This window comes from Falco naumanni, chromosome 1 (assembly GCF_017639655.2).
Source record: "Falco naumanni isolate bFalNau1 chromosome 1, bFalNau1.pat, whole genome shotgun sequence".
Taxonomy (NCBI): Eukaryota; Metazoa; Chordata; class Aves; order Falconiformes; family Falconidae; genus Falco; species Falco naumanni.
The window spans coordinates 97,204,375-97,228,063 of record NC_054054.1 but is presented as its reverse complement, the minus strand read 5'-3'; the positions used below and the strand labels follow the sequence as shown (position 1 = coordinate 97,228,063).

General features: G+C 43.4%; 1 protein-coding gene across 1 annotated transcript; it reads right to left on the bottom strand.

The window, feature by feature from the left end:
* Positions 1 to 1,102: 1,102 nt before the first annotated feature.
* LOC121095887 (acetoacetyl-CoA synthetase-like) lies at positions 1,103 to 23,292 on the bottom strand. Its single transcript, XM_040611270.1, has 11 exons — positions 23,208 to 23,292; positions 22,997 to 23,119; positions 19,670 to 19,773; positions 15,053 to 15,173; positions 12,192 to 12,289; positions 8,221 to 8,335; positions 7,592 to 7,673; positions 6,864 to 7,011; positions 2,569 to 2,649; positions 1,290 to 1,425; positions 1,103 to 1,216 (listed from the first exon to the last, which is right to left on the bottom strand). The coding sequence occupies exons 2-10, from the start codon at positions 23,112 to 23,114 to the stop codon at positions 1,402 to 1,404; spliced, it is 891 nt and encodes a 296-aa protein (XP_040467204.1). The 5' UTR covers positions 23,115 to 23,119; positions 23,208 to 23,292; the 3' UTR covers positions 1,103 to 1,216; positions 1,290 to 1,401.
* Between the last annotated feature and the right edge of the window lie 397 nt (positions 23,293 to 23,689).

The following is a 23,689-nucleotide window of genomic DNA, read 5'->3' as shown; positions in this document are numbered from 1 at the left end:
TTTATGGCAAGTGCTGGAGGCCACGATGTCTGTGAAGGACCTTGAAGGCTAAAGAAGAAAAAAAGGAAGATAAGGTTGGCTGAACGCCTGGAAGAAAAATGGGATATGAAGCGAGGCAGAAGCAGATGCGCGATGCCATATCTTAGCGGCTGGCTGAGAACATGAAACTCGCAGAGATAAGAAAGAAGAGAGAAAAAAAATGCATGATGTTCAGTGTGTTTGTAGCTTTGTAATCAACAAATTCTATGTAGCCAAGAAGTGTGTGAACAGTATTGATTAACAAATGATATTTTAGTAGGTTGTGCATGAACAGCAAATGAGAATGTATAAGCGTTGGTTTTGGACTAACAAAGGTTATTCTGGTCAGATTCAGGGGTCCATGTCTTAATCTCCTCACTTGTGTCCTTCACCCGCGACTGAATGACAGGGAAGTTGCCCTTCCAGAGGGGTTACAGAGAGATGAAAGCCCTGTTAGAATAGCAGATGCTGCAAGAATACGTCATCATTTGCTTTACAGGCAAAACTAGAACCACTACGCACAAACATGCGGGATGAAGTGCTTCCAGGGGTTTGACCTGGTCATATCTTCACCGTTTGAAAATCCTTTGTTTGTCAGCAATAAGCAGACTTAGGTGGCACTTGCAGAGCTGTCTGCAAGGGGGGCCCATAGGAAAGGAAGGGGCTGACATGGATTACAAGATTGCCTGTGACGGCAGCCAACTGGAGTCAGAAACTGGAAAAATCCCTGTTGATTTTACAAACTCTTTTCAAAGTCTGTTGGACATCATGACTTATTAAAATGCACATGACCACTGCAGCAGTCAGAAATGCGTCATGTGAAAGGAACGGAAGAAGTGGAGTTCATCATATTCTGTGTTTCTGAAACAGCTCACCATTTTTCATCCTCATCACTAACAAGGACAAAATCACCAATTATCGCAGATAACCCTTGGATATGAAGACTTGAGCAGGCTCCACTGCTTGAAGGCAGTTTCCAACCACCTTCTCTCAGAGGGTGTGAATTTAGGGCTCGATAAAAAGGGTGCCTCAATCACAATTTGGAGTCCGGCTCCTGGCTGACAGAAAGGCTCTGGAATCGGTGCTTGCAAATACCATCGAGTAGCTTCAAAACATCTCCTAACATCAATAGATGTTCACCAGCCTTGTGGTCCTCCAAGTGTCGTTTTTCCATCTTCATCCCACACTCGCAGGTAACCTACAATAAACAGACCTCATGAGATTAATTGCCACAGAGGACAGCAGTTTTAGAGGAGGAATGCGTTTCTCACCTCCACGTGCTCAGATGCAAAATGGTTCTTCATTTCCGATTTTGGGATGTAAACCTCGCAGTACGGGCACGCTGCAAGAAATCTGCTGCAGTGGACTTCATGAATCGTGAAATTAGAGGCAGGAATATCCTTGTTGCTATGAGAAACATCACAGAGGTTACTTTGCAGAAAATAACACTGACCACAGTTGCAAGCAGTTTTTCACAGCACAAAAATCCTAAGAAAGCTTTTGATGAATTCATGGTTTAGAGAACCGAGTAACTAAAGAGCAAGGCAAGCCCAGCCAGGCCTCCACGTTCCTTCATAGGTGGGATATTAACGCCTATAGCATGCAAAGGTCACAATGTTCACACTACATGGAGATAAAATCAAGGGGGATGGATTTCATTATGAGAAAGGCAAATTTTGCAGCATAAACAAGTTATCATCAGGTTCAAGGTGTTGAACTAATTAATAAACTCATCCGTGAAGATCACAGTTTCTTCCTGAAACTAACCGGGCTATGAGAGGTCGAACAGTGCTCTGCTCGGAAAAACTACAGAACAGACCCTCTTGGGCCAGATTTGCTCAGTGAATGATAGCAGCAGCCATCTTACTCTGAGGCCAACACTCCCCTGCTCACCCCCTTCCCAAAAAAGACTCATTTTCCTATCTGGAGGACAAGGCAGTTGTAACAACTCCATGGAGTCTGGAAATTGACTATCACTGTTGAAGTTTAGAAAGGAACTCTTGAGGAAAGACATTACCCTTCTCAAACAGTTACAGTAATAGAAGACTTTGGAATAATTTTCTTCAGCACAGCATAAGGAAAACCCACTATGTAACTGAACTCCTACATAGATCAGTTTTATTCCCTTTCCTTTACTGAACTTAAAGTTGGCCAGCTTCTTTCCTTCACCACCAAAACAGAGTCACAACAGAAATTCTCATCTTCAGCATGGTCTACCTTTGCATGATGCAGGAAGGTGGAGCCTATGTTGCTGGTGATATTGATGAGGCAGATCAATAAACCTAAGAGACTGTAAAAATCAACTTACTTCCTCACTAATTAGATCAGAAACATTTAACACTGGTTTGACCTTTCATCAGAAAGGTTCCCGATGCATTTTATTATTCCACCTGACTTTTTTTCAACTCGGGGAAGTAGGACAATCCCTTGCCGAACAAGAATTAAAAATACATAAAAATGTACTTGTAGACTTGTATGAAAAGCTCTCCTATCTTTATAAGAAAAACAGATTGAAGTGTTCTTTAAAATGCCTTAATAAGCCACACTTGCCGTTGTATAGTACATAAGAATGTCGTTGCTGGTCATGTTGCCATGAAGAATGTGTTCCTTCAGATGCTGTATTAGCGTACCCTGAAAAAGAACAGAGAAAGAAAAAAATCAAGTTCACACAAGTGAAAAGCAAAACTCTTGACAGCACATTCAGGCTTCAGAAAAAACCTAATGTTGGCAATACTTTGCAGGATGCACTCCAGGATTAACGGCAAGTATTTCCTTTAACCACAACTGAAGTAAATCCCAGGGCCTATCTACAACAGCAGCAGCAATTACATTCTCCATTTTCTCACACAACTTTTCAGCATCTCTCATTAGACCTCAGCAATTCCCACCGCACATCGCTTTTACTCCATGGAATTAATAACTTCCTTCACTTCCAACTCTGCTCAGCCATCACAGTTGCAGAGTACTCCACACAGGCTGGAATTTTAATAGCATGCTTTTACCAGTCATGTTTTCCACGAAGGTAAGCCCTTTGACCTTCCAGTTTCATTTTCAGAATATCAAGGCAACTGGGAGGGATGAAGGACCTAGAACTGCTATAAACTGCAGCAGCTGCTACGCATTAACACTACGTACCCAAGCCACCTTACCTGTTAACATCTAGGAAGCAAAAGACCTAACTATATACATCTCTCATGTATGTGTGTGACTAGCAATGTGAAAAAAAATCTCACTGCTCAAAGCATCAATAGTAATAAAGTAGTTAAACATATTACTTCCGTTTCTCTTTGTTTGAATAGCTGCTAAAGTACCTTCCTGATCATCATTAAAGCGTATCTGGTTAGGATAAATAAATTTACAAACTACTTCATTAAGTCACTTCACTGCACTGACAAATTCATGTAGTTGATTTTAAAATAAAGATGCTTTTTGCATTTACGCAAGGAGTTATAGTGGAACTATTAAGAGCCTCATAAGCACGGAACAAGATTTATGTTGGAAGAAAAAGGTTACAGATAAACATTCGAAATGAAAAAAAGTCATGAAACTGGCACACGCTTCAGGAGAAAAGGCAGAAAACATTCAATAAAAATAAAGGAGTAAATCTTATTTTCCCTTTGCAGCTCAAAGGAACCAGGTCTGAATTCACCTGCTACTGGTTTGAACACACCAAGCTGTCACAATGCTGCCACCTAGCGGCAGCTATGTCTATCTACATTTTAAAACTAAAAAAATACAAATCGGGATTTAGAAACACTGTTTCTAACTTTAAGGTTGCCAAAAACATTGCAGGTGTTAACATAATTGTTCCATTTATAAAGGTAAGCATCTTTGCCCTGCAGGTGAATCTGAAAGAGCCACACAAGATAGTGAAATTAAAGGCACATTAAATTATAAGTATTTGTTTTCTTTTTCCTTCATTTGGTTGTTGCTGGTTTACAGTTTTGGGACCAAAACTGTTCTGTTAACAATGACTAGGCAGAGGCTATGAACTGTTTCCCTGCAAAATCTGGTAAGTCACAGTCCAGAAACAGAGGTGTTGTGGTAGAAGGTATAGCTGCTCTAAAAAGCTTACAGCCCATGATGCTCTCTCAAGTTTATTTATAGGACTTGTATGACCCTCAAAACAAATCCTCAGCATTGACTATGACACAGATCTGGCAGCTGACAGAAAACTTACTGGTCTGCTTGTCTTCATTGGGCTTAACATACAGCTGATAAAAGCGCCGAGCATCTGAGTGTCAAAAGAACAGCGGGCAGGGCTGCTCCTGAACCGCATCATCAGCACATAAGGGACCAGTGCTAAGCCGTTACGTAGAGAAAGAGCAGCTACTCATGGTCCTGGTCTCACACCAGCAGCGTTCTCTCTACAGCGTTCAGGAAGAGCCTGAGTGAGAAAATCCCCAAGCGATTTGCCAGCAGTTACACAAGAAGCCTGTGGCAGCACAGCTATTTAAGCCCAGGTCTTGCGAGTCCTCAACACAGACAGAAACAAACTGATCGGAGTTTTATCAAAAAATTCTCCCGTTAGGTAGTTGAGAATATGGAATAAAACTGAAAAGGGCCCTGTATCAACAAGGCAAGAATCGCCACCAATGCTTTCGGGACTTAAGAACAACAACTACTCACTGATGTTTTTCAATTATTAGAAAGAACCCTCCAAACGTCTTCCCACAGCATGCCCAATTGTTCAAGACAATACAGCTTTATTTCCAAGACCAGAAACAAGCTTACTCCCTCTGAGGAACGACTTTTTAAATCATCTCCCATGACCTGGCTTCATTTTCTTTATTTACATATGTTATTTCACTGTGTATCAAGAAAACAGAATATGTGCGGAGAAAACAGAAACATACTGCAGGATTAGATACACAGAGTTGTGAATTTGAAGTAAGCTGCCTATTGGCATCTGTAAGATCAGTACAGCAACAAAGCACTATCGAAACACACTGCAATAATTGAAGTGTCTTTACTGAAATGTCACCTCTTTTTGCATTTTCAACTGTCAAATCCAAACTTTGCTTAATCTGAGGCTAGAAAACGAGACAAGAGACTGTGGGCTAATTCTGCTTTTGTTGAAATCCGTGAGAATCCTCCTATTCCAGTGGAAACGAGATTCAGCCCAGAACATAGGAACCCAATCAAGCGTGCAGAAGACACCTCAGAATTTCTTTGCATGGATTTTTACCTACAGGCCTTATCCAGACTGACACATACAAAGCACGCAAACCATGGGAGCCTCTGATGCAACAGTGTGCTTTTAGGCCAGAGGTGTTAGCACCAGAACTTAAGGGGAAACAAACAAACAAACAAAAAAAATAAATCACCCTGCAATACAGGAACTAGAGAGCTGCTCAGTGGGAACAGAGAATCCTCATAAATAACATATCCCACTCCGCAAACCATCCCATTCTCTCCTCCCCAGCAAGAATGAGTAGTCTTCACCTGAAGTCTAAGGTAGCTCTGTATGAACAGAGAAGACTATTCGGATGGAGAGCAGAGGCACAATTCAAGGGCAACCTAAGCAGCCATACAGGTAACATGGAAAGAAAAGAACTGTGCCACACAGAAGTCCTGTTCTCTGAGCTACAACAGTGTTTTTCATCTCTACTGTTCATCACTGATCACTAAACAAAACACCCGTCTTGTTTTTGCTAACCATCTCTGCAAGTACTTAACCAGTCTAAAGCCAGCACAGCTTCAAAACAGCTGTCAAGCTTCAAAATATACCTCCTCCTTTCTTCTTCACAAACATAGGACTTGTGTCCCAAAGGGACCATTTTATGTCACATGCTCCCTGGTACGATCCCCTATTGATAATATACAAAGCCAGGTGTTTACAGGCAGCATGGGATTTGTCAGTGGGCAAATCCTCCAGTCCTTGCCATCAAAGGGAGGCTAGAACATACACACTGCAGCTGTAACATCAAAGTGATCCTGCCTTCCGGCTACCTAGACAACGCTACGGCCAGTCTCGCAAGATGCTCCTCCTGACTGTGAGCTAACAGCAGAAACTATGAACTCTGGCTAACGGTTGTACCAAATTGTATAAATTAAACTGCACAAACGTGCTAGACAACACATTCTGCCTGCCTTAAGGGGAAAAAGCCCTGCTTTTTATTAAGGACTATACTAATGGCAGAGTTAAAGTTCCAACTGCATGCCTGACGGCTGGGAAAATTTCCTGAACTTTAGTAAGTTGCCCAGAACAACTTCTAGAACATGGCTAGAGTAGATGGAAAGCATGTGAGCACAGGTCATTTTGTCAGTAATGTTGTACATACCTCTAGCCACAACAAGACAAAGCCTAAAGCAAAGCCTCCATACAAAGCAAAACCTACACCCAAAGAGACAGCCAGCCTTCTGGCTTCCTTCCTTATAAAAAGGAGTGGTGAAGGTGACATGCTCTGAACTGATAAACATAGGGAGTAAAGTTTACAGCAAAAAAAATTCTAGATAATAAAACCTGCAAGCTCTCAATGGACCTCAACTTGACAGTGTCCAAAAATCAGTTCCAAGCACCCAATTCAAGTTATCTGGCCTTTCTTCAACTGCCAGTTGGGCCAGTTCTACTAATGCTTTTCTGACTGATGCTTAACTCCCAGGAAACAGCTGAAATCTGAAAGGTCTCCACACCAATCTCCAAACCAAACTATTTTACATCCTTATTAATCCATACTTGCTTTCAGCCACTTACAAATAGAAAAGTTTCATTGCAAGTTGATGAAAAAGTGGCAGCAATCAATTCCTCCTTGGAGTATACACCGTGGTATGATACCGCTAAAGGAAAAATATAACCCCGGTAGTTAGATATAGATAGCGCAGCTCCAGGAGGGAAGACATACCCCTGCTGAATGAACCATGCATTTTGGTGCCCCTGTTGTGCCTGACGAATACATGATAAAGAGAGGATGACTGAAAGGCAGCTGTTCAAACTCCAGCTGAGGGGCCTGGTCTCCTTTCCCGGTAGCAAGGAAGTCTTCTAAAAAGACACTGCGTAAGAGGGGGGGAAAGAAACATTTCAAAAAAATATTTGAAAACATTACCCCAGCCCATATATAGGACTTCCTCTGTATCTAACAGCTCTTTTATGATAAGCTGTATCTTCACACTACGTACACTACTTGTATTCCCAGTCTTTCTACTCTTCAAATTGCTGATTATTTTATTTCCTTTCTTGGTCTTAAAGTAAAACATTAGTATAGTAATTGAGATGTGACTCCAAAAGTATCTAACCTCCATAATCCAGAGCAGTTAAAAAGCAAAACAAATTATCCCTAAGAGTGTCACTTACATTATTAATTAGTCATTTCTGGAAGCCACGTTCTTCTCCCTTCTATATCCTATCGAATTTTGCCTTAATTTAAGAATCATTAATACCAACAGTGATTTTGTAGAAGCAAAACATCTGCAGCAACATACTACTACTGTTTTCAGTATGAAGCTGGACCCACATTACAAAAACTGGCTAAACGCTAGCTTTTGAAACTGCCTGACCTCTTGAACTTGCGATAGGTATCAGCATCCATCTCATCCCCCCTTAGGACAGTCACAGCTCACAAGCTCCCATTACCTGTTTGGAATCTTAGAAATATCTATGGCTTCCCTTGATGAGACATACGGAATCACCACCACTTTTTTTACATCTGGAAGCCCTGGAAGAAGGAAGAAAAAAAATTATTTCCTACATTCAGTTACATAAAACAAAGGTCTTTTCTGCCCGATTGGACCGTTCAGGGTAACGCACTAAGCAACAGAAACAATCCTGATACGCCAAGTACTGAAACCCCAAAAGACTGAATTGTTACCTAAGAGATAATTTCCTCAATATAGCCAGCCCTTTAAAAATACATGTGTAAACCTGCAGGCTTTAGCGATGTAATACCTCTTCATTTGCCTTCAGCAGCACTTCACTTGGGCTTAAAAAAACACAACACCCAGCATCATCAGTCCCTGTTCCCCCACTTACACTGCTAATTTATGGTGATATGTTTAAGCTAGCAAAAGAGTGATAGAATTACACAAAAGACTGGTTAGTTTTTATTCAAATCAGTTCTGAAATCCTAAGTGGCCACAGAGATACCGTAAAGTAGGAAGGACAGTGACAAGCAGCTCAAAAATGACACTTTTAGTGGCAGTGCAGCCTTTGAGCGCTCACACAACTGCAGCATGACTAAGACTAGATGGTATGCAATGAAATACCTTTCACCACACTGAGCAGCTTTTCCAGGTGGTTATGTTCTTTGCCATTGTATATAACAGCTTCAACAGAGAAGATGAGCTTAGGCTGAATTTGGGAAAATCTGTCCAGTACACCCTAAGGACACAGAGAAAAGTTAGTTAAAGAATGGAATTAAATTGCTACAGTAGGAAAATGCACTGGATGCTAAAAGCAAATCTAAATACAAGAAAGGAGCAGAGACAAGAATTAGCAGGAGAATTGTTAAAAGACTGCCAGTTTGTCTTCCACTCTCCCAAGAGCTTCAAAGTACAACAGGTTTGTAACAATTTATTTCATGACCCCCAAATCTATCAACCAACAACAAAGATAAAACCACCACAGATCACAGGACATTGTTCACCGAAAGATCAAGTTCACAAAGCAGTTAAAATTTCACCTTGGAAGTCAGACTTACAAACTCACCTCAAGAGGATAAGCACCTGTGATGTGAGCAGGAGTTAAGCACTTAATTTACCTGAAGGTCCACAACACTCCTGTCTGCATCTGCAGGCAGGTGCTCTCTATGCCCTTGTGAACTGCCCCAGGGCTGCTTTGACAATGTCCCAGTAGTTTGGTACTCTCATTGGGGGAAAAAAAAAAAGCCACCAGTCTTCCAGAGGATGTGTTTATCACATGGCAAGGTGGCACTTCATAGGAACTGACCGCTTTGCTCTGCTACAATTAACAAAGGAAACCGTGCCACTGATTTCTACCAGAACAACTAGATATTGAAAACGTACGTACATACTACCAACAAGCCTGCCACAGCTCCTTTAGAACCTCTACGGAAGGACACGTTCAAATGCTAAATTTTCAGGTGTCCTCCAGCTTACACTGTATTCAGGAATTCACCATAGCTATTATCACATTTGAGAGAAAAAATCCTTCTGGTATTTTTTTTTTTTCCCCTAGGTACACTGCATGCAGCAGCATGCCAGAAATAGATCTTTTTGTATTCAACAGCAAGAAGTAAATCCTTCTACTAAAAAGCTCTCAGCACACAGCCATGTTCGTTCCTCTCTAGCTACAGTACTTGAAACATTAAGAACAAGATTATTCTATATTGTAAAATTGTCAGCTAACTGTTCAAGAACAGTATCCTAAATCATATTGAAAAAAAACCCTCAAGACTTCAGTTGTGTTTATTCTTCACAGCATTTTTTATTTCTCTCCATCTCCTGCTTTGTCCTCTGTTTTGCAGCCAAAGCGAGACAAGTTATTACCAAATCAAAAGACCAATGCAAAAACATTACAGTCAATCTCTACTAAACTCCTCCTTTCCAAGCTGGGCTGGTCAGGGTTACAAGAGAGGCTGCTGCAAAAGTACAGAGGTCCTGCCCCAACAACTTCTCCCTGTTGTCTTTTTAGGCAAGCTCACTGACCACCACAGGCGAGGTACACGGATATGGCAAAATATGAACACGGACCTGTCTGCTGAGTATGTCACTTAACAGCTTTCCCTCCTATCACCCCGAGATGCACTTCCTCTTCCTTGCTCACATCACAAGAAAATAGAGTAACAACGCATTGACACCTAACTTGATCAATTAGTTCAAAACAAAAATCACCAGAATCTGTTTTGGTGGCAGAAGAGGGTTTCAAGAAGCCCTTAACACATTACCTAACACACTCAGACATGTAGGTTTAATGCATTAAAATTACTCTCTAAGGGAGTATGAAATCAAGTTTCCTGCTATTTTAGGTATGTTATCATACCTACTTCATACCATTTTCAAAGAACAGACCAAGCAGCCAAATCACACATAGCATGTGTGCGCTTATATATGTGCGCATATGTATGCATGTATACACATTCACGCTGAGCACAGAGCATACATACCCTATATCCATGCTGTCTGATGTTTAAAAACAGAGACCAATGAGAGGACTAAGGGTATTCTAACAGAAGAATCAAATTTGAAGAGAAATGCGAATCAGAAGCTGGGATAACTACAATTCTCAGGGTTTTACCAATCCTGCTAACACACCCAGTTGGATTCATTAGCACTGGCAAGATCAAATCCCACAGGGCAGCCTGGTATGATACAAAGGCAATACAAACAGATGGAACAGGTAATTGCGACACTGGAACTTTAATCCAACCAGATGGCTCAGCAAGGAATTGCTTTCATGAAAATCATGAAAAGCTCAGGTAAAACAGATATGGCTCGTTCTAGTCTATGCGCCTCAAATCCAGTACTAAAGGTTGAGAAGGACCCCATGAATGGAGCTGCCCTGGCTTTGCTAGGGCTCACCAAAGGTTTCTCACAGACCCAAGAGCACAGCCTCTTTTTAAACTTACATATCCAACCTCTTATGCACAGGCTGCAAAGAACCACTTTCCTATTAATATATGTAAATGGATAACAGGGACTAGAGAAATGAAGCAAAAGCTGCCAAGAGTGGCGTTCTGCGTGGGAGGGAGCTCACTGGTTCTCTGACAGCAGCCTTCCTGAACGCTTGCACAGTCTTCAGAGGTATGGCATTCAGAGCCTGCAACGTGTAGGCAGTTCTGAACAGTGACGTTTTCTAAGCTTCACAAAATACATACACACAATCGGGTTTGAAATATTGAAAATGCTACACTATTTCCCAAAACACAAACAAAATCTTCATTTACCTTAACAGGACTAACGCAACTGCACAGAAGCAGGAATATATTTTCCTTAGGGCGGAAGCCAATATCCCTGAGAACCTCTGCTGATCTCCCTCAAGATTTTAGGGTTTGAATTCATACACCAACACATGCTGCCAAGCCAAAGGAGAATAAATGATATCAACGGCACTGCTGCTCCAAGGCTAAGTTTTTTAATGAAACTATCACAAAAACTAAGCTAGCTGGGCACTGAAAATAACAGCACATCAACATGGACAGAAAACACACCAGTACTCTGTAATACAAGCAAAATGAACAATCTTCCCCCAGATGAGAGATCAAATCACATTGCAAAGAAAATACTCCATACTGTCATTTTCTGAGCAAGCAGAAAATATTTGTAGAACAGATTGATCATTACGTGCTGTAATGACTTTTTTAATCATTTTTTTTTCCCAATGATACAACCTCGAGTGCGAGAAAGCGGAATGCTGCTGCCCTCTAGCGCTAATCCAGAGAGGACAGTTCCCTACATCTAACCAGCTACGGGGGTTAAACACTGAGATTGAGGGTACGCATTACCTAAAAAACCCCCACCTTTGGTATTTTCTCTGTTCTGCAGTGCAAAAAAGCATGCTTTCAAGCATACTTTTAGATAGAACACTCCATTTTAGAAGTGATTCGCACCTGTTGCTGCTTATGATGTGTGCTAAAGACTTTCCAAAGAAAGTAAAATACATTCCCAAAGCTTCCAGTGAACACTGCAACATCTGTTTGGCTATCATAATCATATCGCAAAACTTTTTACCGTATTTTACACGCAGCATTTATTCCTATGCTAAAAAGAATTGAGTTAGTGATATTAGCCTGAAATCCCTCACCTTGTTGGCAAACAAAGCCTCCTCGAAGAGACCAGGTGGGATATTGCTCAGTTTAACCACGCAGAAGGCAGAGGAAGGAACTACTTGGGCAAAGGAACTGGATCGTGGCTAAGCAGCCTGGGAAAAGATTTGGGAATGAAGGGCCAAGTCCCAGACAACTGTTGCATTGCTGCTCATTTGCACAATTAATAAAAGCTCACGAAGACCATGGATTCTGCCTGAAAATATCCCCCTGTGAGTCAGCTAAAAGATACCCGAATTACTACGCTGAAAGTCATTATTGACAACTGAAAGCACGAGTTTTCATTCAGTTTGTGGTAGCCAGAAAAAAAAAAATAAAATCTGGTGTACTTGGCTGTGCCAGGAGATGGCAGTAAGGCTAAAGCAAACAGGATCTATCCCGCACTGTCACTTTCACGTCTGTCTCAAACAGGAGGAGAGCTTTTCTACACCACCTGATAATACAGCTACTCACGTTAATGCCAAAGTCCGGTGATGTTGAACTCCAGATAGCACCAATACTTGCAGCAGCGAGCATTGCTTCCACCGCATGAATGCTGTTTGGTAAGTAACCTATGGCAGAATTTGAACGGTTAGAGACTGAAGAAACTAAAAACCACAAAATCTTAACAGTAAACATAACGTATACAATCGCCACTTCAAACAGACTAAAAATGAAAAGCCCCAGACTGAAGGATCCTTTGAAATTTTCCACACAATCGTCACTTCCTCCTTCAAAGTCAAATCAGTTGCACAAGGAGTAAGACACAATCCCTTTTATAAAAAGAGTTGTATCCATTTCTCTATCTACAAGGTTACTCCCAGTTTACAAAAGTTTCCGCTTAATTAATGAGACTTTCAGGATAAGAGGGCAGCACGCTCCATGGAAGAACTGGGAGAGAGAGAAAAAGGTTGTGGATTGAACAGGGTACATAGAGACTAAGGATACAGCACCAAGCAGGGGAACAGAACAGGTCTGTAGAAACACCCCTTAGAAAAGGAACAAGTAGCTGGAAGCAAAGGTTATAAATACTCAGTTCAAAAGTGGAGATGCCACTTTACAAAGCTAAACATTGTCTGGTAGACACTACCAGAATCTTAAACACAAACAAGCAAAACCAGCGTCTCAGCTGATAAGGAAGTAATACAGTGTGACAAGCCCTGGAACATCATCACACCAATGGAGCTCTTCAGGCTTATCTCATCAACTTACAGGAAGATTTCAAGGTTTACATTCAATTTATCAAGGCACACAGAAGAACCAAACATCAAGAAAGTTACATTTGCAGTGGGCTCCATTTGACCAGCTCTCCAGAAGGTGCTGGGTGCCTGAGACTGACTCTCAACTGATCAGAATCCAACCCACAAATGAAAACACGCAGTCAAAATTCACCAACTACACTAAAGTAGATCAAAGATCTCTTAAGCAACCAAGAAGATGCCCAAGTCCTTAAAAAAGGCACATGACAGGCCTAATTACAGTACTTGGACACCTAATTAGAATTCAGTGTTTGAAAGCAAACTTAAATGGCAATAAAAACGCTTCCCAACCCACTAAAAAGCAGCAAGCACTGACAGATCTTGGACTGCAGTGCAAGCTGCAGGTGCTCCACAACTATCTATCAGACCGCAAACGCTCACTAGTGCTAGGCACTTTTCAAAGATAGATTATTTAGGGATGTACTTTTCAGGACAGGAACTAAGGTCCCAGACCTTAATAGCTATTTCTGCTATGTTAACTTTATCAAGTAGGAGGGTACTAAGCTTGATTTTTGCCAGTGTGCCTACAGCTTGAAAAAAATCCATCCTTTTTCAACTTCGTAAGAAGCAGACTTTAAAAAAAAACCTTGAACTGAGGTTTTTCTTCGCAATTCAAAAATCAGTGAAATCTGTTTCTTAAACCAGCTTGACCACTTCAGTCAAGTCTCTAAACTGCTGTGGTTTTGAGAGTAGCAACTCTGAAAGCAGCACTATGACTTAAGGCCAACAATTTCTGGAAAAAACACACAACTGAGTAAAAACTCATACCATGTTAAGATATAAGTTACTCCCTAGAACTGCCTATAGTTTGTGGCGTTCACTATATATAGTATTATATTAAATAATTATGTAATATATATAGTCCACCACTTCGAAGCCAGCTTTCTGTCACCAGCCTCATTTCCACCAGGCTTCACCAGATCCATTCTTACTACACCAGAACTGGGTCACAGATTTTCCCATTCTCTCTGAACTGGTAGTTGATGATTTTACATATATATATATACACATACATAGGATCAGAGAGGTTTCTTCCAATACCTCTATACAGTAAAATGCAAGTGGTAAGTATTTCTTCTCCAGCAGTATGCTTACAGAAGACTGTTCTGTTGTCTCGTATTGTTTCTGAGCAGCTATCTGAACAACACTAACACATGTAATTCAAAACCTGATCCCTATGCATCAGAAATCAGAATCTAAGACTTTTAACACCTACACAATCAATCCATAGTTCTGCGTAATTTTCTCTCCTAATGAGCTGTAGGAGTTCGTTGTTTATTGTTGAGCTATTAAGAAGCATCACTGCTTGGTCTTATGATAAGGATTAGGTCCAGCAAAAGGGAAGCTCAGAATACAACTCCCTAAGGAAGCACTCACTCACCCGCATAGAAGCTAATCCCATCAAACACAGATTAGAATCGTGTTTAAGTTACCAAAGTCAGCAAATACAGGGAAGGGACATTGCCTTAATATCACCACCCTCAGCACGGAGTATGTCCAGATTTTACTAGACTTAAATCTTCTCCAGCACAGCAAAAAAAAAATAAGACTGAGCTGCAGTGTTCCAGAAAAGCAAAATTCCGAGTCTCCCATTCATATAACTTTCCTTGCTGTTGACAACACGGTAAGAAGAGTTAATTCCTACCTACGCCCCATGTAGTCCTTAGTGTTCACAAGAAAAAAAAGGCACAGTAAGAGAGCGGGAAAGGCAATATCAAGTAACAGTGCCAAAAGGCTTGCTGAAGGCAGGCATTAGGCAAGTGTTTATAACAAGTGTGAAGTAATAGCTCAAAGAGAGTGATGCTGAACGCAGCATGATCTCCACTACCTAAACAAATTCAAGCACATTCTAAGACAACTTTAATTTGCCACAAACCTGCAGAACTATCTATAGTCCCAGAGCATGTTTTGCTGGGGTTTTGTAGAGCTGTACTGTAGATTCTGCAGAGTCCCTGACTTCATTTTCCTCTTTTTCTCCTCACCCAAGCCAGTTTATTTCCAGGACTCATAAAAAGGAGAGCTGTTTTAAGGCCTAGTCCAGTGAACTACAAATATAAGCCATTATTTTTTTCTTACTTGCTGCATACAGTGCAATCTTGTCATTGTCCTTGTGCTTCAGAAGATTTTCTGCATAGTTCAGACGGCTGCCTTTAAACCATTCCGGGACATCTGCAATACTTTTGGATGTATCAACCACCTGAAAATAAAATACGTGTTAGTGGAAGACTGCAATGTAATTTCTTTTTCAGAGCATTGTACAGAAATCAGCTCATTAATTCCAAGCTCTTCATACACTCCATCAGGCAAGAATCATTTTTCCCAGCTTACAGACGGCAAACAGACACTACAGGCTTGGAAGGATTAGTTACTTGTCAACTGTCACAAGCAAAGACATCATTACAATAAAACTAGAAACAGTTCCTTGCTGACAGTTCTACCTTTGGACCAGCCTTAAATACACAGAGGGAAGCAAACCACTATGACTACATCCAGACCACAAGACACACACAAACCACAGTGCACGCCAGGGCTTTGCCTCTGGAAACATCCCAACCAGGGACTGAGCTACAGTGTGTTGCAGCTCCCTACCAGGCCACACCACCCAGCCTCCCCCTTACGAAAACCAAACCTGGGAAGGTGCGAGTACCCATTCCTCCCCAGCATGACTCACAAGGTACAGAGTCCAACGGCAGGAACTCAGACAAGGGTAATTCAAATTAACCCTAGACTAAGTAAGGGAAATGTATAGTCAAACATAGAATAAAAAGCTTGAACTTTTTAGTTAATTTTCTAATTTTTTTTATTTTTTTTTTTTTTTAGGATTCAGTTGTCGTAAACATTTAAGTACTCCACAGCTTCATCCAGAGTGCAGAAGAAGGACCGCAACTAACCTCCACACCCAAGAAATACTGTACCGCAAACTGACTGCACGCATTTCTACCAGCCTTCACTTGCCATTTTCTAAAAAGATGGTTCAACCTAATAAGCCCACATTAAGGAATTCCCCACTTATGTCTTAGCCCTAAGACACACAAAGAATTGAAACACTTTAATGAAAAGTCACAAAAGATATGTTCAGCTGAAACAGCCTCCCCCATCTTGAACTAATCAAGCCTCAAAATATTAAATGACCCCTTGTTAAGTCACAGTTAAGACTATACCTTTAAAAACAGTGATAGGTAAAGAGCCCCTTAGCATTAGCCACAAAGTTAGGTAAATTCTTTCCAAAATGCCCCACTGTTTAGAGATTCAACTGCCCAGCAGCACATGAATTTTGTTATCTTAAAATTGACTAGTCTACAGTTGTATTTTTGAAAGCTTCCGTTTATACCCTCAGGTTCTCTCGTGGACTGCACATGCATGGCCAGAAACAGCATTCTTTTGGACCAAGTAAAGAGCTCTTCTGAAAGCCAGGCAGAACTCAAAATGCTTCCCATTCCAGAAAACCTAATATCGTTGTGCTTTCAGACACGCAGTGTGTTTATTACCATAGGCAATCCTGAATTTGTAGAAGAGAACTTAAAGCTCATGTGAGGTACTCTACTACTTTCACTTGAAGTGAATTTTCCAAAAATGGAAACTCAAGCAGATTTCTCTGCTTGTAATGATTGCCTAGAACTGACTTATAACATTTATAGTTTATCAACGCTGGCTACAGAAATATTGTTTTATACCAGCACGTATTACTGCAGTAATTAGAGGCCACTCTTGAGAAGTGACTCATTCCCAACTTCCTCAGCTTGAAGAAAAGCAAGCAGAATGTTTCCAACATTTTCCAGGACAAGTTCTAATACAATTCTATTTTTTCCTGAAGAGGAACACCACCCCTTCAAAGGGCTCCGCTAGCATAAGGTGCTGGACTCCTATACTTGATGCTCCGTTATTTTCTACTCCATTAACACCCATGATTCCTCGTTAAGCCCAATCCCTTTGGTAGTGGTACTCTGTCACACAAACAACCTGATCTCTCCCTTAGAGGCAAGGTCTCAGCAAGTAACAGAAACCAAAGGTCTGCTAATTTTTACTGGAAGACCCCAGCTCTAGCAGGCTTGTAAAAATGCAGAGCTTTGCAACAAATCTTTCACTTCATACATTCCCAAACGCTCAGCAAGTACAGGGAAAGAGTGCAGTCTACAGTGCTGCTGACTGCAGTCCTCCTTTAATGAGTAAGGCTGTACTCCCTCCCACAGCAGCACTGAAGCACACAAGGCCCATCTGTGTGGTTAGGTGAACATGCCAACTATCAGCTGTACTCCCACACCACCAGCTCCTGTTCTACAATTGCTTTTCATAGCAGCTCATCAGTGACTACTTCCCAAACCTCAGCAGCTACAAAAAAGCATCATATTAGCAATATCGCCTGTCCACACCTCTACTGCATTTTCCCTCACTGAAGTGGTTTGCTAGCTGCGCTAGAACCATGCATTGTCATGCCCCAGCAACTGTGCTTACCCTAAGCAGAGACTATACCTTTGAGAATGAATCTCACCCTTACCATGAGACAGATAACCCTTGCCTTATGGTGGTACATATGAGGTTCTGTATCACCTGAAGAGCAAGAGCAGCAAAACAGCATGCCTCATGAAAAGCTAGAGAGCAGACAATACCAGAAAACACTCCGTCCACAGGAATAACAGCTTCTCGTAGCAGAAAGTTGAAAGTTTTAAGGCATTTCATATGAACAGCTACTTGACGTAACACCACCAACGCTGCCGTGCCAATATAGCTTTGTATACTGCAAGTACTTGCAGTACTTCTTTTAAAAGTGGCATGGATGTCAAACGCTGCAGAGTGACATGAGCATGTCTACAAACACTTAAAAACTTTACTAAGTTTAAATGAAACACTGGCTTCTTGTATTTTATACATATACAAGGTTTTATTGGCTTTCTTGGAATGACCTGTGGGAGTATAAACTGTTTAACTGGCTGGGGACAAAGGAGTCATCTCCAGTTCATGAAAAAAACTATTCTCCCCAAAGCATAATGCTTACTTCCAACAAGCAGCAAGGATCAAGTCATAAGACACTTCAAATCAAACCTTCTCAGCTCTTTAGCTACCACAGAACAGCTCAGTTACTGTGACCAGCCTTTCCTCCTGACATACAACAGAAAAGGACCCATGGTAAGGACCAACAGCAAGTCAGCTTTGACGCTCAAAGCTGCAGCCAAGCCGCGAAGCTGACACTAGGGGGAAGCTAGAGGCAAACAGCAATAGCCATTAAAAGCGAGTCAAGGATCTCCTGCAGTACTTGTCTGTCAGCTGAGTGCTGCTCCCGTTTTAAGATCTACAGTGGTCTCGCCATGATGTGAGAACAGGCACGCAGGGGCCCAGAAGCTCACAAGTAGTCTGGTTAAAGCCTTCCTAAACATCCTCATCTTCTTGCTTCTTATCCTCAGGAAACCTGCGTTTTTAAGCCACCGCTGCCTGCTTCAGCCTCCCTTCCAGTTCAGCCGCCACTGGCTGTGTCTGGAGGGCCAGACTTCCAGGAGCACCAGCCCTGCAAAGCAAGAGAAAAGTGTTATCGTCCAGCTTGCTCAGTACAGATACGCAGGTGCAAAACAGCTCCTCTGAACTACTTGCTCAGGACAATTTGCATTCATGTGGAAATTTGGAAAGATGGCCTTGCTAGCAGCACAGAGTATGTCAAGAAAATACACGATGCAAATACAACCTGGTCAGATTTTGAACTACCATCTAGAGAAGATAAAAGATCAATGTATAGTCTTCAGACTACATACTTCAAAAGGCAGGCTAGTTCTTACACTCTTGCTCAATTCACCTTTCTAAAGGGTGGGTCACATCACAGCACCCAAGCACAGTTTCACAGCAGGAGGAACCACTTTATCATATCACACAGCACAGAAATTTCTAAGACAGGAAGAGGCAAAAGAAACTTACCAGTTCCCTCTGCAAAATGCCAGTACTCCAAGTGTGCTTGGAACAGATGGCCTCCAGGGATTAAGACAGAAGTCCAGTCCTCTCTTTACTAAATCCAAGGAAGGTTCCCCTGTGTCGAGCTCTTTAAGTAATTAGCCAATCATCTTCCTCAGATGGAAAACCACAGGGTGATGCTGATACCCTACAACAGGGCTGTACCAAGGGCTCCAGCTTTGCCCTCCATGCACAAGAGCTTCAAGGTCACCTTTACCTCAAGGCAACACCGCAGCATGGTCTGGTATTCCACCTGTGACTGCAGTCAACCACTACCGTTCCCTCAGAGACATTTCAAGCCTACATCTGGTTGCAGAGACTTCCACAACCAGTTCTACAAAACCAGAGTGCAAGAGGTATGCTTATCAGATAAGCTGACTCAGGGAACATAAACATGAACTTGACTGCATGCCAGCATTTACAAAATCAAGATGTTATTCTGCCAGCATGATCTAAAAGCAGAAAGCAGTATATTGGTAGGCTCCCCACAAGCAGCCAGGACTTGCAAGGTATACGAGAGCACAATAACCACAAGGACACTACAGCAGAACTGTTTAGGACAACAGAACTTCGCGATTTCACTGTCCTAATGTGTACCAGCAACAGAACACCACCATCCACCACACAAGGAAATTCAGGACTGTACACTCGAGAGATTCCTCACATCACTTGCAAAGGTTCCAGGAACAGGTCAAAAGACCGATTGTAAAACTGGTTTATTGCCATCTTGCGTTGCACTTGACCAAGAGAAACACTTACCTCATCATACAGGCGAGAACATACAATGTTACTGTACTTCCAGAATTCTGCCCAGAAGTCTGAGAAGGATTCCACTGACCACTGGTATAAGTCATTGTAGTTGGCTAGAAGTAATAGATACCTTTTAGCATTATGTAGAGAATTATAGGAATGTAAACAAACTATACTTACAGAGATCCTGGATAAAGAAAATTTGTGGCTAAAACAACTAGTAAGGTTGAACTGATCACATAGAGTAGGTCAGAACAGATCCCTTCTGTACAGGGCAAGTGACTATAGCATCAACAGAAACGGTCTACCTGAACACATGGCAACATTTCACCCGTTACAAGCCATTCACCACCACACAGACAGAGACCTCTTCTAGTAACTCTGTGCAACATCTACCCACTCCCTCAGTGAAACCAAAGATGCAATACTTCAGAGACTCTGTCCCGCTCACTGGTATTTCCGCTCCCTATCGTATCATCAACAAAATGATTTAATACAGCAGAAGATAAACAAGTCTTCCTGACAAGAACCCTTATGGTTCCAGTCTGGGACCAAAGACCTCCAAAAGCGTGGCAACACTGGGATTAGATGCACTTGTCATCTAACTGTAGTATCAACAGCACTGTTACAAAGCAAGCATGCATTATTCCTTAATGAATAAGGGGTCTGACAGACTGCAGCTTACCTTCTCATGCTAAACCAGCATGAATGAAGCTGAAAAGAGATGTTTACTAGCTAGATAGTAAAACCGTGACCCGGCATTAAAAACATAGAAGCAAGCAGTTTAAATCTTGCATGACTGTGATACCAATCAAGTAACCCAAGGAATGCGTATCAAAACTCCACAATTCAAACCAAATACTGAAATTCAGCGTGTAGAACAGTCTTGGGTATGAATAACTGAGCTGATTCCTCATCACCAGCTTGAAAGTGACACTCCCAAGTCATGGCCACACTGTCTGAAGCTGTGCCAACAGCCAAATTGAATACGAGTCTGCCATAAGTGACAGTACTAACAGTTTCCTGCTCTGCCAACTGTGCTTCCTATTTAATGCTTCCAGCTAAACCACTTGAAGTCATTTTCTCGAATTCTCTTTGGTTTGTCATTCTGTTATCCAGCTCTTTGCTTCAGAAATCATCTTTGCATCCCCCTCCTACAAGGAGGACATCTTCCAGCTTTATAAGAGGAAAAAAAAACATTCCAAGCCATCTCTACACTTACACTTGATCACTACAGCTGTTTCCCCACCCAGTCTGCCCCTTCCACATCTTATTCCACTCAATCTTTTCCATCGATATCAGATTGCTCCCTAGGTATTACTGACACAGACACAAAGGCCCTTCTCCGAACTCAGCTTCTGCCTACATATCGCCTCAGCCTCCTACATCCTTTTTTTATTTTTACACTCCACCCAAGTTACTCTTCACCACTCTATACAATGCACATCAGCTGGCGTGGGGCTAAGGCTTTACCAGAGGAAAGTTCAAATTTCCATCTCCTCCTTCAAAGAAGAAAAAAAAAATAAATCAGTTGTGCTTTTTGCATTTATCAGATTACTTGGAGCAACTGGTACAAGTCACCACTAACTTGATTTCTTATAACATGAACAGTCCGTTCTGTCCCCAAAATGAGCTTTAGCATGCAAGTCCTTCAGGGCATAGTCATCTTAGCCAGCAGTCAAACACTGCATCTTGTCACTACGTTTTCAGGGTTGGACAGAGCCATGCTGTTCAAAGGGTTACATTGCCCTCAGCTCTCCTCGACGAGTCTACATCTTAATGTTACATAAAGAATCCATTCTTCATTGTTGCATAGCACACAGACCAATGAACATCACTTCAAATCTAATGGAACTTGACAAAAGTTTCTATATATGCCCAGGAATCCACTCTTGAAGGGAGATAGCCACTTCAAAATGGACTGAAAAGAATTCTAGTTGTTACATCCGTAAACATGGGAAGCCCATCTGAAACTGTATTTGGTCTTGATCATACAAGTACCAGTTACATGGCTTTTCTACTCAGGAGTTAGCTAAAAACCTGTAGTAGCTTACTTCCTACGTAGCAGGAGTTCTGACATGATAATGCGAAATCCCCCACCAGTCAGAGTAATGACCTGGCTTGCCGACACAGTAAGTTCCCAAGCGAGGTACGCAATTGTCTTCCAGACAGGAACCGCTAGAAGCACTAGCTACTTTGCTACTACTCCAGAATATTTCTGCTTATGCCACAGACACATTTATACTGCACTGACAAACTTGTCAGGCCACTTGCCAAAACCACTCCCTCCAGTCCCCATCAGACAAGCGATTACAGGAAAGCTACACAAGTCAACCCGGTCCCCAGACACTTTGGGAAACCAGACGGCATAAACCAAGCTAGTTTATGTGACCCCCACATGCACTGGCATCCACCTGGCTCATGATGTGAATGAACCCACACAGCCAGCACCGCTGGCTCCTGATAACCCCAGAGACACCACCACAGTCACTGGAAAACCATGGCAATCTGGGTTGAAAGCCACCTCTGGAGGTCCAAGCCCCTACTCAAAGGGGTACTACATTCAAAACTGACAGGTTGTTTCCAGCTGCAAGGACTGCACACCTATTCACAGTCATACAGGTATTTCTGAATGAGCATGAAGCAGAGCTTTAAGTTCTAGAGCTTAGGCAGATGCACAGCAAAAGAACCAAAACTTCCACCACTGAACCAGCTTACACATCACCTTTCCCTTCCCAGCATGTTTAAATATTACAAAAACATACTCATCACAAAGAAAGACGAGCATGGCCTTAATTCAGATCTCACATATGTATACCATTAAAGCACTATACTAAGGCTCACAGGAGCCTCACAGCCACGGTGGCAGAGATCCCTCCTTCCCACATCCCCTTACACCACCAAGTCACCGCAGCATCGCTTCAGGCCCAAGGAAAACCCTGCACGCAGAGCCTGGCCCACACAGGAGCAGCCAGGAGCACAGAGCTGGTACCAGCACGGCCGCCGCCTGGGCTGCCATCCGGCAGCCGCAGCAAAGGCTGTTTGCATTCCCCATCAGCCTGGATCTTCACGCTACACGAGATGCTGCACCGGAGACCTCTACCCCAGGCGCAAGCCGAGCATCCCTCTCGCAGCCTGGGACACCTCACCCCCCCACCCCCCACCCCAGGTGGGGTGTGCAGGCACCTTGCCCCCCACCCGGCTATCCGGGACAGGCAGACTGCCCGCAGCCACCGCGGTAAGGCCAGCCCCGGGGAAGCAGAGCCCCGCACGACTTCCCCCCCCCTTCCCCCAGTCAGAGCAGGACCCCCAGGGCCCCCCCCGCCCGGCGCTCACCCAGGCGGAGCCCGCAGCTGCTGGCCACGGCGGCGCGGAACCGGTCCATGTGGGTGTTGCGCTTCGTGTCAGGCTCCCACATCACCTGCGACTCCATGATCTCGGGCTCCCGGGACATGGTGGCTGTCAGGCGAGCAAGCACAGCGAGCTACCGCCAGTTCCGCGGGAAACCGACCCCACACCGCCCCGCCCCAGCCTTGACTACGCTCACCCTCCTGCGGCCGCACGCTTTAAGGGCGTCCGGTCCCTCCCCGGTCGCCGCACCCCGTAACCTTCCGCCGGAGGAGAAAAGAGTGCGGGGCGTTGCGCACCGCCCCCGCCCGCCGGGACAGAGCGAGTCACCCCCTCGGTCGTGCGGGGGTGAACGGGGGGCAGGCGCCGGCCCCCCGCCCGGCTCAGCAGCGGCTGCGGCGAGGCCCCTCACGACGGCAGCGCCCGGCCTCCCCCCGGCGAGCGGTACCTCCCCTCCGGCGGCAGCGGCCCCCGCGCTCCTCCCGACTGGGGGCCGCCTCGTATCCCCCCGGCCCCCGCCCTGAGGGCAGCCCCCGCCGCGGGGAGCGACGGAAACAGCCGACTAACGCGCAGAGCCCCGCCGCCCCTGAGGGCCACCACACGCGGTGCGGGCAGCGGGGTGGGGGGGGGGACACACCATCGCTTCGTGCTTTCCACATCTGCAAAACTGCTGCTGCTTTG